This window comes from Sphaerodactylus townsendi, linkage group LG03 (genome assembly GCF_021028975.2).
Source record: "Sphaerodactylus townsendi isolate TG3544 linkage group LG03, MPM_Stown_v2.3, whole genome shotgun sequence".
In the NCBI taxonomy this organism is placed as follows: Eukaryota; Metazoa; Chordata; class Lepidosauria; order Squamata; family Sphaerodactylidae; genus Sphaerodactylus; species Sphaerodactylus townsendi.
Window position 1 is genome coordinate 170,234,837 of NC_059427.1, and position 12,691 is coordinate 170,247,527.

General features: G+C 50.3%; 1 protein-coding gene across 1 annotated transcript in view; it reads left to right on the top strand.

The window, feature by feature from the left end:
• Positions 1-436: 436 nt before the first annotated feature.
• Positions 437-12,691, top strand: part of NXPH4 (neurexophilin 4) — a 143,847-nt gene continuing 131,592 nt past the window's right edge. Inside the window, exon 1 of the mRNA XM_048487343.1 lies at positions 437-720. Coding sequence (XP_048343300.1) covers positions 667-720 — 54 coding nt within the window. The 5' untranslated portion in view covers positions 437-666. The remainder of the gene's footprint in view (positions 721-12,691) is intronic.

The window sequence follows — 12,691 nt, forward strand, 5'->3', positions numbered from 1 at the left end:
GGATTTACGCGGGTGCAAATGCTGGGATGCCTTGGGATGCCCTCCTCCTGCAAAACCTCCCATTAAAAAAAAGCGCCCATCGCCCCAACCAAACCCACTCCGGAGCAAACTCCCTTAGGCGAACTGTGAAAACATTGCTTAGCACGCATCTCTCCCCCCCCCGCTTTAAATCCCCCCTTCAAGAAACTAGTGAGGGTTCTCCTGTAGCCCCCCCCTCCCCAACTCAGTCCCCACCCCAGGAAGAGGAGGGGTGTAGGGCGAAGATTGCAACACCCCCTCCCACCCGCGGCGTGCAGACTGGGATTGGTGAACTGGGGAATTAAGGCGCGACATCTCCCTCCCCCCCGCCCCCTCCGCAAGTGGCGCCCGCCTGCACGCAGCCCCCTCCCTCCGATCAAGTGCGGGAGAGTCAACTTTCTTCCTTGCCGCGCCCCCCCCCCCCCCCCCAAAAAAAAAAAAAATCTCAGTGCATCTCGGCTCGCTGCTCCGGGAACCTGCTGCTTTCCCCCTTCCCGCTCGGCTCTTTGCTCTCGGCTTCCTACCTGGAGGATTTTGTCTTGGGGGGGGCTCCTGGAGGTCTCCCCCCCTTTGAAGCCGCCCTCTTTCTTAACCCCCCCCCCTTCCCTCCGTGCTTTCAATGCTGGTGGAAGATTCCCCCCTTGCAACATGAAGGTCCTCGGCTGGGTCCGCCTCGTCCTTAGCCAGTGGCTCGTGCAAAAGGTAAGGCAGGGGGGGACCGGGCGGCTGCGCTTGGGTGGGTGGGGGGGGGGGGGAAGTTGGGGCTAATGCAGACGGAGCAAAGTTGGATCTTGCTTGTGGGGGGCGGGGGGGGCGCGCTTCCATTTGGGCGGGCATGCTGGAGATTTCTGCCGACCCAAAGGCGCCAAAGTAAGGCTGTGGCTACTGGGGAGGGAGGGAGGGAGGGAGGGGTCGGCTGCGACCATGCCCAACTTTGGCGCCACTCCGGCTTCCAAGTTGTTGGGCTGCAAACTGCAGAGCCTAGATCCGTGTCTCCAAACTTAGGGCGGCGCAGGTTTCTGGGGTGGGGAGTCGCTGTTTGCGGACCATGGGGCGGGGGGGGGGGCGCGCAACTGCGTTTCGGGGACAGCCTTCCCCTTTGTGCACCTTTGCAACCCAACCCCCAAATCAGGAATGGACCGGGAAGGCGGGGTGGGGGTGGGGGGACGACTGGGGTGCTATAAACCACCTCCTTTCGCTCCCCTCCGAGGCGACGAGTCGTCTGGCGGCTCTGCGAAAGGCGTGAGACGTGAATCGTGTAAATAGAGCCTGGCTGCCAATTCGGATCCTCTCCATTCCGAGCTCGCAGGCGGGGGTGGGGGGTGGGGGGGGAGCGGGTGTGACTCCGGGTCAGCGCGCGTTTTCTGTGTTCGCCCCGCTTTGCGAGGGGAAACGAAAAGAGCAACGCCGGGAGCCCTCGCCCGCCCTTCCCATCCCAACGCGCGTCTGACTTGGGATTCCGACGTTCATTCCTCGCACGCTTTGCAGCTCCCGCGTGCCAGACACGAGCACCACTCGGTCTTAGTGCTTAACAGGGGCTCGCCCTTCCGGCATGCTTCCGCGCAAACAGATCCCGCGCCCCATCCTACCGAGGGGTTTACCACATCGAGGCGTGCGGGCATCTGCACGTGGGAAGGATGCAAGGATGTCCGCGCGTGTACACGGTGCGAGCGGGCAAGGGAACGGAGCCAGGGGGTGAGCCCGCCGTGTGTGTGCTCCTTCCCACACGCCAGACATGTGCGATGTGAGTGCTACGTGGCTGTGTCAACACAACACCGCGTTTTTGCCGGCATCCTAGTGGTGCCTGCAGGCAGATCAGCTAAGCCGGCCCTTCCAGCACGATCCCATTAGTTTAGTTTAATTTCCAATTCATTGCCTAATAAAAAGCTGCCTGGCGAGGCTGTCTCGGGACACAACTCTGTTGCCTGCATCTTCCCTTCTGCCATTCAGCTCCCCTTTATTCTTTGAAGGGGCGCCGTGGTAATAATGGGCATCACTAGTTCCGCTATTTCAGAACTGGGTAATTTTAGGCAGTGCGCTGACCTTTGCCCATCTTCTCCATTTGCTGTCTGTTCTCCGATGCAAGCGAGCAGGGATGCCTTCAAGAACTGCAGAGCCCCCTCGATTTGTTAGGTCTCTGCAGATGCTCCTCCAAGACCCCCCTTTCCTTTGCTCTTCTAGGGGAGGGGGCAGGCTCGGAGACCCCCTACAGTGAGACCTTCACATTGGTCCGCCAGCCAGTTGTTAAAAGGCGTCTTGACCTTGACAACCCACCCCCCATCTTCGAACATGTTCCCTTGTGCGAAATGTTTGTCTGAAATACTCAGTTCCCCCCCCTCGTTGGCACTTTTGAAAGAAGCTGACAGATAATGGATAGAATTGAGCAATACCAGAAATATTTGGTAAAAATCGGATTCAGCTTTATTCGGATGTGAAATGATCGGTATGGCCTGGGCGAGCCCGATCTGGCCAGATCTTGGAACCTAAGGGTCAGCCCCGGTCAGTACTTGGATGGGAGGCCACCAAGAAAGTCCAGGGCTGCTGTGCAAAGGCAGGGAACGGCCAACTGTGACTGTTTGTCTGTCGCCTTGAAAACTCTTTGGCGCTGCCGTGACCGGCTGCAACTCCATTGCGCTTCCCGCCATCTTTGGACAGTGCAATGCTAAACGAGGTTCTCCCCTTCTAAACCTGGTGGATTTAGCAGGATCGCCCCCCGAGAGCCTTGCTGTGGCTTCTGCTTCTCCCTGTGCGTACAGTCCTCCAGATGCTGGTTTTGGATCTAGTGTATCCTCATTGGCTAAAACCAGAAGTCTACCTGGCCCATTAGCTGTTTCACTTGGAGGCTTGCCCTTTAATCTACCCAGTTTAAGATAAGTAGAGAAGCACTCAAAGCGAAGTGTTACTAAATAATTGCAGAGGGCTTCTGGCTCAGACCTTTCCCTCGTGTTCTCCTGGGGCTTTGCAGGTTTTTCTTCTTCCAAATATGCTACTTTATTAAAAAATAACATTCATTTCTAAATTATCTGGCCCCTGTGATTTGGAACTTTTGAACTGTTTCTTCTAGACAAGGCGAGCGCGAGCTTTCAATCAGGATCATAAAATGTTGATTCTTCTGTGTCGGCTTCAGATGCCAGTGTGTCTGCATGTGTATAAAATGATTCCTTCACAGGTAGCTGGAGCTGCGATTTTTAGTGCTTGCAAATAGGGAGTTAAGAGCTTTGGTTCAGTTCTTTAATTCCTCCCCCCTCCCTGTGTCTTATTTTTCTTTTTATGGTATTGTAATGTTGCAGGGAGAAAGAAGGAACGGGCTCATTAAGCGCCAGGCCAGCGAGAATTGGATTTCATGACAATCAATTTTTACTTTTCAACACTTCTGCGAATACAAAAGAAAAAAGCAACCCCCCCCCCCAAAGCCCACCCCTCTTTCCTTGTCAAGGCACCTGCCGCCACTCAGACTTTGCAAGGTTAGATCTAACTAGGCTGTCTTCTCTGTAGTGAGGAGGAGGAGGAATTCTTTTCAGGAAACCCCCCAGCCTTTACAGCAGCCTAGGAACATCGCTTTTGGGGGGGGGGGGGGAGATCCTTTGTTTTAATCAGATAAGGAGTGATTTTTGTCGCTGGTGCAAAAGGCAGGAAGATCAAAAGGATGAAGCCTGCGGGAGAGAAAGAGGGTTTGGCTACTGGTTTCTGAGCTCTGCCTTAACAGGAAGAACAGACTGTGGAAGTGCCAGCGAGACGCCGATGATCTGTTTTTCAAAGCGAGCCTTGTGAGGAAAATACTGTCGGCTCAAGAAGCTGGAGATCTGGGTGGGAAATGCCCCCTCCCCAAGGCATCTCACTGGATCAGTAATGATTTGAGATAAGGAAAGTCAAGGAAGGGGGGAAGTATGTAGAAAAACTTGACCACGTACTATCAGACGTGATCAGCAAGGAAGCTGTAGGCAACGATCTACTTAGTGCATCTTGTTTTAAACAGCAGAACTACTCTGGAGCACGGAATCTTTGCGGGCTTCAATTTAACTCGGCATTACGTTTGTCCTTAACATGGACCTCTGGCCGCGTCACCTCATCACTTAAACTTCAGATTTATCTCAACATTTTCTGTTGTCTTTCATGCTGTGCGAATGGATGCGGTTGCCCGCAGGTCCGTGTCTGCAGCCTATGGGGCTCCGTAAGCCTGCTGCAAATAACCACTCCAAAGCAAGAAGGCGTGGGAGAATGCGGTTGATGCTCAAGGCCACAGGCGTTTCCATTGCTCTTCCCCTATCTCCCCCAAGTTCTTCTGACTTTCACTGGACTCCAGTCTGCCCTCCAGTAGCCAAGGAAGTCTGAGCTCTTGCGATCACAGTCACGCCGTGGGATCCAGGACATAGTGCAGTGGGCGCTAAATCTTGCCGTTGCTGCGGTAGCAAAGAATCTCCCTTTTTAAAAGATGAACGAGCAGCTTGCTAGTCCTCAGAAAACCTGGAGAGAAAGAAAAGCATGACTGTTGTTTAATAGCTAATAGGGAATTAATTTTTCATTAGTCAAGGCCATGATTCATCTTTACTCACACTGTAGAGGGTTTTTTTAGTTGCATTCACATCCCACTCTTACTCCATTTTGTCTTCAAAATAACCCAACGAGAGACAAGTCCCTTGACCACGACCAATCAGGGAGCAGAAAGGTGAATTCAATTCCACGTGTTGGATCCCAGTCCAAGTGCTCGTTCCCTCAACCTGCATTCTGTACCCACATCTTTGCCAAATTCTGTAAAGCCAAAACGGTTTGCAAACCAAGCAAATGTAGGCCCATTGTGGGCATAATTGAGTCCGCTTTCAGCATTTATTCGAGTTTCAGATTCTTTGTTTCTGTTCAGTACGGAGTTGGTTTGTATATAAAAATCTTGCTTATTCTTTGAGGAAACTGAAAAAGATAGTTGGATGTATCTCAGAAAGGGTTTTGAGATTGGAGCACTAGAAGGCCAGCAATGCTTGGCTTGGAGAAGATACATGTTCAGTGGAAAAGAACCAGTAAGGCTCCCCCCTCCCCCATTCCATCTCAAGGGCTTTGCTCAGCACCAGAGCTTATTATCATTAGGCTGTCTAGCCACCCCAGTTGTCATTTACAGGAAGGGCACACAAGCCCTACAAGGGAGTTGCTACCTGGCAGATGTCCACCCTCTCTCTGCAAAGATGCTGCTATTTTGGCACATGGCTGGCTAGGGGATTCCGCTGAAGGCCTTCTTGGCTTCCCTTTTCCTTCTGCATCGGTCTTCTTCCACAGCGAACACGGAGCCTTTTGTCCTGCTGAGCTGGGACAGCCTTGATTGTCAGAGACTGATTGGGCAGTTATTCTACTTAAGCCTTTTAAAAAAAACCCGAAGACCCTTAGAAGTGAAAAGGTGTGGTGGTTTGGCGCAGTGTTTCAAACATATTAGAGTCCTTTTGTATCGGACCATCTAGTCCAGGGGTAGGGAACCTGCGGCTCGAGAGCCGCATGCGGCTCTTCTGCCCTTACACTGTGGCTCCACGAGCCGAGCTGCCGGCTTCATCCTTTTGCTCTGCCCTGGCAGGCTAACTTAGGGCAGTATACATTCAACTGCCCGCTGGACTGGCCCGTGCTTTCGCGTCGCAAGGGAAGCTTCCCCCTCTCGCCCGCCCCATTGCCCGCGGCCGTCTTCTCAGAATGAGTGAAGTAAAAGGTAAAAAAACCCCAATATATACAGTGTTATCTTTATTTTAAATGTCAAAAATTATTTGCGGCTCCAAGTGTTTTCTTTTCCCGTGGAAAACGGGTCCAAATGGCTCTTTGAGTCTTAAAGGTTCCCTACCCCTGATCTAGTCCAACATCCTCTTTCCCAGAGTGGTCAACCAGATGGCCTGGAAGGCCCTCATGGAGGGCACAGAGGATCCCGCTGCCTCCCTTGTTTAGCCCCCAGCAAGTGGCCTGCTGCTTCTGCCTGTATTTTGGAAATTCAGAGCGTGTTCGGGTTTGTAACCTAAAAATGATCCTCCTGCTTCTGAAAATCAGCATATCTGATTCTGACTGTGCCTTTGTATTAAAGAAAAACATGTTCGTGGTTGCTTCGGAACACACGCACACACGCCCCGCTTGTTTAATACAATGCAGGCTGTGGGATTTTGTCCTTTTGCATTTGTGCGTTCCTCGGGCTGCGGATGCAGGCAGGTTGCAACGAGGTGAGCTGAAAACAAAACTCCCCGAACACCACAGGACAAGGGTAGGGTAGATGTAAACTTGCATTAAGCATATGCTCTGCCTTTAAAAGAGAGAGAGAGAAAGGACAAGCAAGCAAGCCTTTATTGGCATAGAGAGAGAGAGAGAAAGGAAGAGAGAGAGGGTTTGCATAGTCTTGAAAGGAGATGCATCTGAGTGGGGGTAGAGGAGTTAAAGGGGTCTAAACAGTGGGGAGGCTACATTTAATTCTCTTCCTCTCTCTCTCTCTCTCTCTCTCTCTCTCTCTCTCTCTCTCTCTCTCTCTCTCTCTCTCCACACACGTGTGTGTGCGCGTGTGTGCATACATAGAGAGAGACAGAGGGACTTTTTCACTGTTGATGGGGGCATCTCTCCTGAGGACTAGGAGAGATATATAGTTCTTTTGTAAACCATGGTCTTTCTCTCCGGTGAAGTGAACTTAAAAAGAAACCCTCCAGATGATTTTAAAAATACCTGAATCTTACAACTGATAGCCACGCAACTTTTTCAAATTTATCTTCAAATTACAGCAGTGGTGTTCAGGAGATTTGTATAGGAGACCGTGTGGTTCTGTCGTACTGGAGAGGAAATGGAGGGATATGAATTCTCTGTCTGTAGGATAGTTTCGGAGGTCAGCCGTGTTGGTCTGCAGTAGAACTCTGAAATGTGGCTGAAATACGAAGAGTCTTGGAATCCAGTGGGTGGGGGAAAGGGGGATTCTCCTGCAGATAGAACACCTAGATCCATGGTGGCGAACCTTTGGCACTCCAGATGTTATGGACTACAATTTCCATCAGCCCCTTCCAGCATGGCCAATTGGCCATGCTGGAAGGGGCTGATGGGAATTGTAGTCCATAACAACTGGAGTGCCAAAGGTTCGCCACCACTGACCTAGATAAAGAGTCCAGTAATTCCTTCGAGACCGACAAGGTTTTCAGGGTATGAGTTTTCAAGAGTCAAAAAGTTTTGCCAGATACCTGGTGGTAGTATCTGATGAAGGGGCCTCTGACTCTCTAAAGCTCATTCCCTGAAAATCGTGGTGGTCTCTAAGGGGCTACTGGACTCACATCCAGTTTTTCTATCTGCAGGAGAATTCTCTCCCCCCCCCCCCCCCCATTCCAAGCCTTATTTCAGCCACCTTCTGGAATCCAGAGCGTGGCTGGTAGATGCTATTTTATCCTGTGCTGAAGAGCAAACAAGGTACTCACCTTGCCTTCTGCTGAATCAGTTTCGTTGCATTGAGGCTTGAGGCCGCATCAAAACCAAACCGGTACATTCAGTGTTTTAGGCCTGGCTGCTTGGGACCAGCTGTGGTGGCATTCCTGCCTCAAGATGGCCAGAATTGCTGTTTCTTCTGCAATCCAGGTGTGAATTCATTTGCCTGAGCATCACTGGGGGTGGAGAAGAGTTCACCAGGTGGATCCAGAGGAATGAACCCTCTTTGTTAGGAAGGTACCAGCAGGGGCAGAGCGAGGGGGAACTGCGCCCGGGGCACGTGCGCCCCCTGCACCCCTGATGCGCCACCACCGCAGTCTAGAACGCTTCCACCACGCCCCCTCCATGGCCCGGCCATGCCCCTGCTGCAGCGCCACCTGGGGCGTCACCCCCCTGCCCTCTTGGTGCTATGCCACTGGCTACCAGAATGGCTATACAGAAGGCTGGAGCTTCAGGACAGATTCCTAGCCCAGCAACACCATGGGGGATCCAACCGCAGATCCGGGTGTCCTTCTCAGGGGTTGTGCATGCCCCTTTCTTCAGCAGGAAGTCTTTTTGTGCGTGACTTTCTTGGATATGAAAATTGGGCTCACTCTTCCCGCAAGGCTCGAGGCCCGTCTGTCTGCTAAGCAGCTGGGCAGGACGAACATCCCGTTATTTCCCTGACCCAAGGACAAAGGCATGTGTCCTCGTCCCCAGGTGATGCTGCCTGTCCTGTTTCCGGGCCGGCTCTCTTGCTGTGCTCCCCGTTGCCCCGTCCTGAGGAAAGGGCTGGCTCAGTTTTTCCTTTTCCATTTATTACTTTCAATCGCCACTTAAAGGAGCTGATGGGTGCCTGGAGCCCCGTCTGGCCGGGCTGCTTTGCAGGGTCAGGCGGCTGCCAGATGTTCGTGCATTTAAACAGCTGCCATAGCCTCCTTTTGTGTGTGCGCGTGTGTGTGTGGATAAAATAATAACTCCCCCCTTCCCCTCATCTTTGACTTTAACCTCTTCCTGCTTCCTTCCTCTCCCTGCCTGTGTTACAGAGTGGCTTAGCACGATCCACATTTGCGCTGGCATCTTGAGCTGCGGGGGTTTGTTTACCCTGGAGAGAAATAGGCTGGGCTGTCACTGGAGGAGAAATGAATTGGGGCCCTGAGATGGCTAGGGGCAGAGTTTTCAAGGCAAGTGATAGTTTGCCATTGCCTTCCTCTGAATAGCAACCTCCGTCTTCCTTGGCGCTCCCCAATCGTAATACTAACCCTGGGCACAAGCGAGGGCTAGTCCGGGCTGTTAAGGCTGCAGGAATCCAGTGAGAGAGAACAGACTCGGGGATTCTCCCTTCCTGAAAAACGGTTATGAAGCATAGGAGGCAGGGCTGTTAGTCAACCGAGACCAAATGATGTTGTCATCTAAACGTGTGTGTGTGTGTGCGCGCATGCGGGCATCAGTTTGTGTGCGTGTGAGGAGGAGAAAGGCAGCCATCTTTGTTTTATTTCGTTAATTTTAGAAGAAGAAGAAGAGTTTGGATTTATATCCCCCCTTTCTCTCCTGTAGGAGACTCAAAGGGGCTGACAATCTCCTTGCCCTTCCCCCCTCACAACAAACACCCTGTGAGGTGGGTGGGGCTGAGAGAGCTCCGAGAAGCTGTGACTAGCCCAAGGTCACCCAGCTGGCGTGTGTGGGAGTGCACAGGCTAATCTGAATTCCCCAGATAAGCCTCCACAGCTCAGGCGGCAGAGCTGGGAATCAAACCCGGTTCCTCCAGATTAGATACACGAGCTCTTAACCTCCTACGCCACTGCTGCTCCTTTTACTTCATTTATACCCCACTTCTTTCCCCAGGCAGGGCTGGGGGGGGGGGGGGAAGGAGCCCACCGTGGCTTGCATCTTGAGCATTCCTAGAATAGGAAGTTGGGATATCAGGATTCATAACTAAATGGATAAAGGAACTGTTCCTCAGCAGTATTTAATTTGCCGGATTTTGCTTCTACTTTGGATGCGCCCCTCTCCCCATGCATGTACACCCTTTCGTTCGCGTTCGTTGCCTGATTCACCATTGCAGCTGTGACTTGACAGAAAACCTGTGTACAAATCCAGTGGGAACAATGTTGGGGAACGGCTGCAGCAGCCGGGCCCAAAAGACACAGGCTGCACTCAGGGGCAGAGCGAGGAGGAACTGCACCTGGGGCACACGTGCGCCCTACAACCCCGCCACACCCCCACCATGCCCTGGAACGCCCCCAGAGTGCCCCCTCCACGCCCTTGCTACGCCCCCGCAGGGGCATGTGCCCGGTGCAACGCGCGCACCCCCCATGTCCCCTTGGCACTACGCCTCTGGCCACACTTGTGTCTTCGCATGAGGGAAGAACCGAAAGCCCTGGTTCTGTGGCTGAGATCCATTTCCAAGAAAATGTGTGCCCCACATGGAGGCACGCATCCACTGTGACACAGGGAAATGGTAAAGACTAGTAAAGCTCTAAAACATCTTTAAGCGGTTTCTAAATTATTTGTAATGTGTAATTTTTCCTCAATGCAGGCCTGGAGCGACTTACAACGTTGTTCTCTTTCCCTCCATTTTATCCCCACAACCACACCGCTGCAAGGTAGGTTAGGCTGAAAGATATTGACTGGAGCAAGGTCACCCTGAGACAGAGTGGGTGTTTTGAAGTTGGGTTTCTCAGATCCCAGTCAGATACTCTAACCACTTCGCCATGCTGACTCAGATGTTTCATTGGTCGTGTGTATGTGCCTGTATAAAGACTACATTGTTTTCTCCACCCGTGTAAGGAGTTCAGCAGTGATTTCCACTCTGTTTGGTTCATTTCCATTCATTCCCTAAGACTGAACCTTAAGAGGTCTGGTTCCCATCCTTGTTTTCTGCGGTGGTTTTATCCTGATTCGCTGCCCGCCCTTTGTGGAGGGACAAGCAAAGGTGTCTGGAGATGTTATTGTGAATGGTTTGAAGGTCATGTTTGGAATTGGAAGGTCAGTGACCCAGACACCCTTCCACACCCATCCGTTTGATCAGCGAGAGCGGGCAGATAGACCAGCCCTCCGCTTCCTAATTGGAAAAGTGTCTGCCGTGGATTTCTTTTCCTCCGATCCCTTTTGCTTTGGACCGGTTTGTCTCCTGTCTGTCCAGCAGGGGGAGCTCTTGATTTCCATTCTTCTCAATCTCCACTCCAGCCCCATTTCGATAACTTTTTTTCTTTTTGGCCAAGAGGGCCAGACTGCCCGGTTTTCCTCACAACGTGAACTCTGAAGAATTTCAGCTTTTATTATATTGTAATAATATCATTGTATATATTTTAATAATATTGTTATAAGTAGTCTTTTATTTCAGCACCCGTCACCTCCCCCCCAAGTTTCTGACTCTTACAGTAATTGAGATGTGTATTTAAATTTTAAAGATAATTCCTTTCTTTTTCTTTCAAAAAATTTCCCATTTTGCCCTGTCCGTTATGGGTGTTTTCTTGTCCCTTTCCATACATACATACATACATACATACATACATACATACATACATACATACCGTATATACTCGTGTATAAGTCGACCCGCATATAAGTCGAGGCACCTAATTTTACCACAAAAAACTGGGAAAACTTATTGACTCGCGTATAAGTCGAGGGTGGGAAATGCAGCATCAATTGAGGCATCAGTTGGTTAAATGTTTTTGAATATTTATTTCAAAGAAAAACAGTAAACTGGCTCTGTAAGTGGAAAAGAGGATCAACAAGAACAATATGGTATCAACAATAACTTTAAAAGTACAAAAACCTTAGCTCAACCAGCAACCAAGCTAAAACACAAGAGTTAAAATCCTCCAAAACTGGATTCCTCATCATCATCTGTATGTCCAAATGTAACCCAACTTAGATTTTAAGAGGGATATTATCAGAAATGAAAAATCTACTATTAGCTTCCATTGTAAACAATGGGGGATGGGGTATCCCCTTTGGGGGTCAATAACTTTGGATCCCCTGACCCAAACTTCACCAAACCTGGCTGGTATCATAAAGAGACTCTCCTGATGAGACCAGCCAGGTTTGGTGAAGTTTGGTTCAGAGGGTCCAAAGTTATGGACCCTCAAAAGGGTAACCCCATCTACTAATAGCTCCCATTGAAAACAATGGGGAATGGGGGCACCTCCTTTGGGGGTCCATAACTTTGGACCCCCTGAACCAAACTTTACCAAACCTGGCTGGTATCATCAGGAGAGTCTTCTGAGGGTACCCTGAAATCCTGGTGCCTCTAGCATAAAAACTGCGCCCCCTGCTGGCCGGCAAAGTAAAAACACACAATTTTTTTAATGACCCGCATATAAGTTGAGGGGAGCTTTTTCAGCATTAAAATGTGCTGAAAAATTCGACTTATACATGAGTATATACGGTACATACATACATACATACATTTAATGGTCTCCAGTGCTGCGTCTCTATGCGGATACCTTAATTTACCTCACTTGGGATGGACCTAGTTGGTAATATCATTTACAGTGCAGGCCTAAGCAGAGTTACTCCTTTCTAATTCTATTGAAGTCATTGGGGTTGGAAAGGTATAACTGTGCAGGGTTGGACTGTTAGGGTTGTTCTGCCAATCTGGAGAAGAATGTGTCCTGTCTCTTTGTTTTTCATGGCATGATAGTAAAAAAAAAAATCACCTGTCAATCACATACCATCAGGCTTTTTCGCTAAAGAGGTTAGGATATTTTTCTTGAGGCCTGTTGGCAATCTTATCTACTGTGTGTGTATAAAGTGCTGTCAAAGTCGCAGTCGACTTACGACAACCCTATAGTGTTATCTGGGCAAGAGAGGGGGTTGGTCATTAACTTCCTCGGCATAGCAACCCTAGAATTGCTTGGTGATCTCCTATCCAAGTACTAACCAGGGCGAACCTTTCTTAGCTTCCAAGATCTGACAAGATCTGGCTAGTCTGGGCCATCCAGGCCAGGGCATTCTATACACTGGTAATTGCTTATAACAATAGCTGCCACCCCCCTTTTCCTGAGTAGGATCTGTGGAACAAAAAGAATATCCAGTTTGTTCATTTAAGAAGAAGCAGCGTTTGGATTCATATCCCACCTTTCTCTTCTGCAAGGAGACTCAAAGTGACCTACAAGCTCCTTTCCCTTCCTCTCCCCACAAAAGACACCTTGTGAGGTAGGTGAGGCTGAGAGAGTTTAGAAGAGCTGTGATTGGCCCAAGATCACCCAGCAGGAACGTAGGAGTGCGGAAACACATCTAGTTCACCAGATAAGCCTCAGCCACTCAGGTGGAA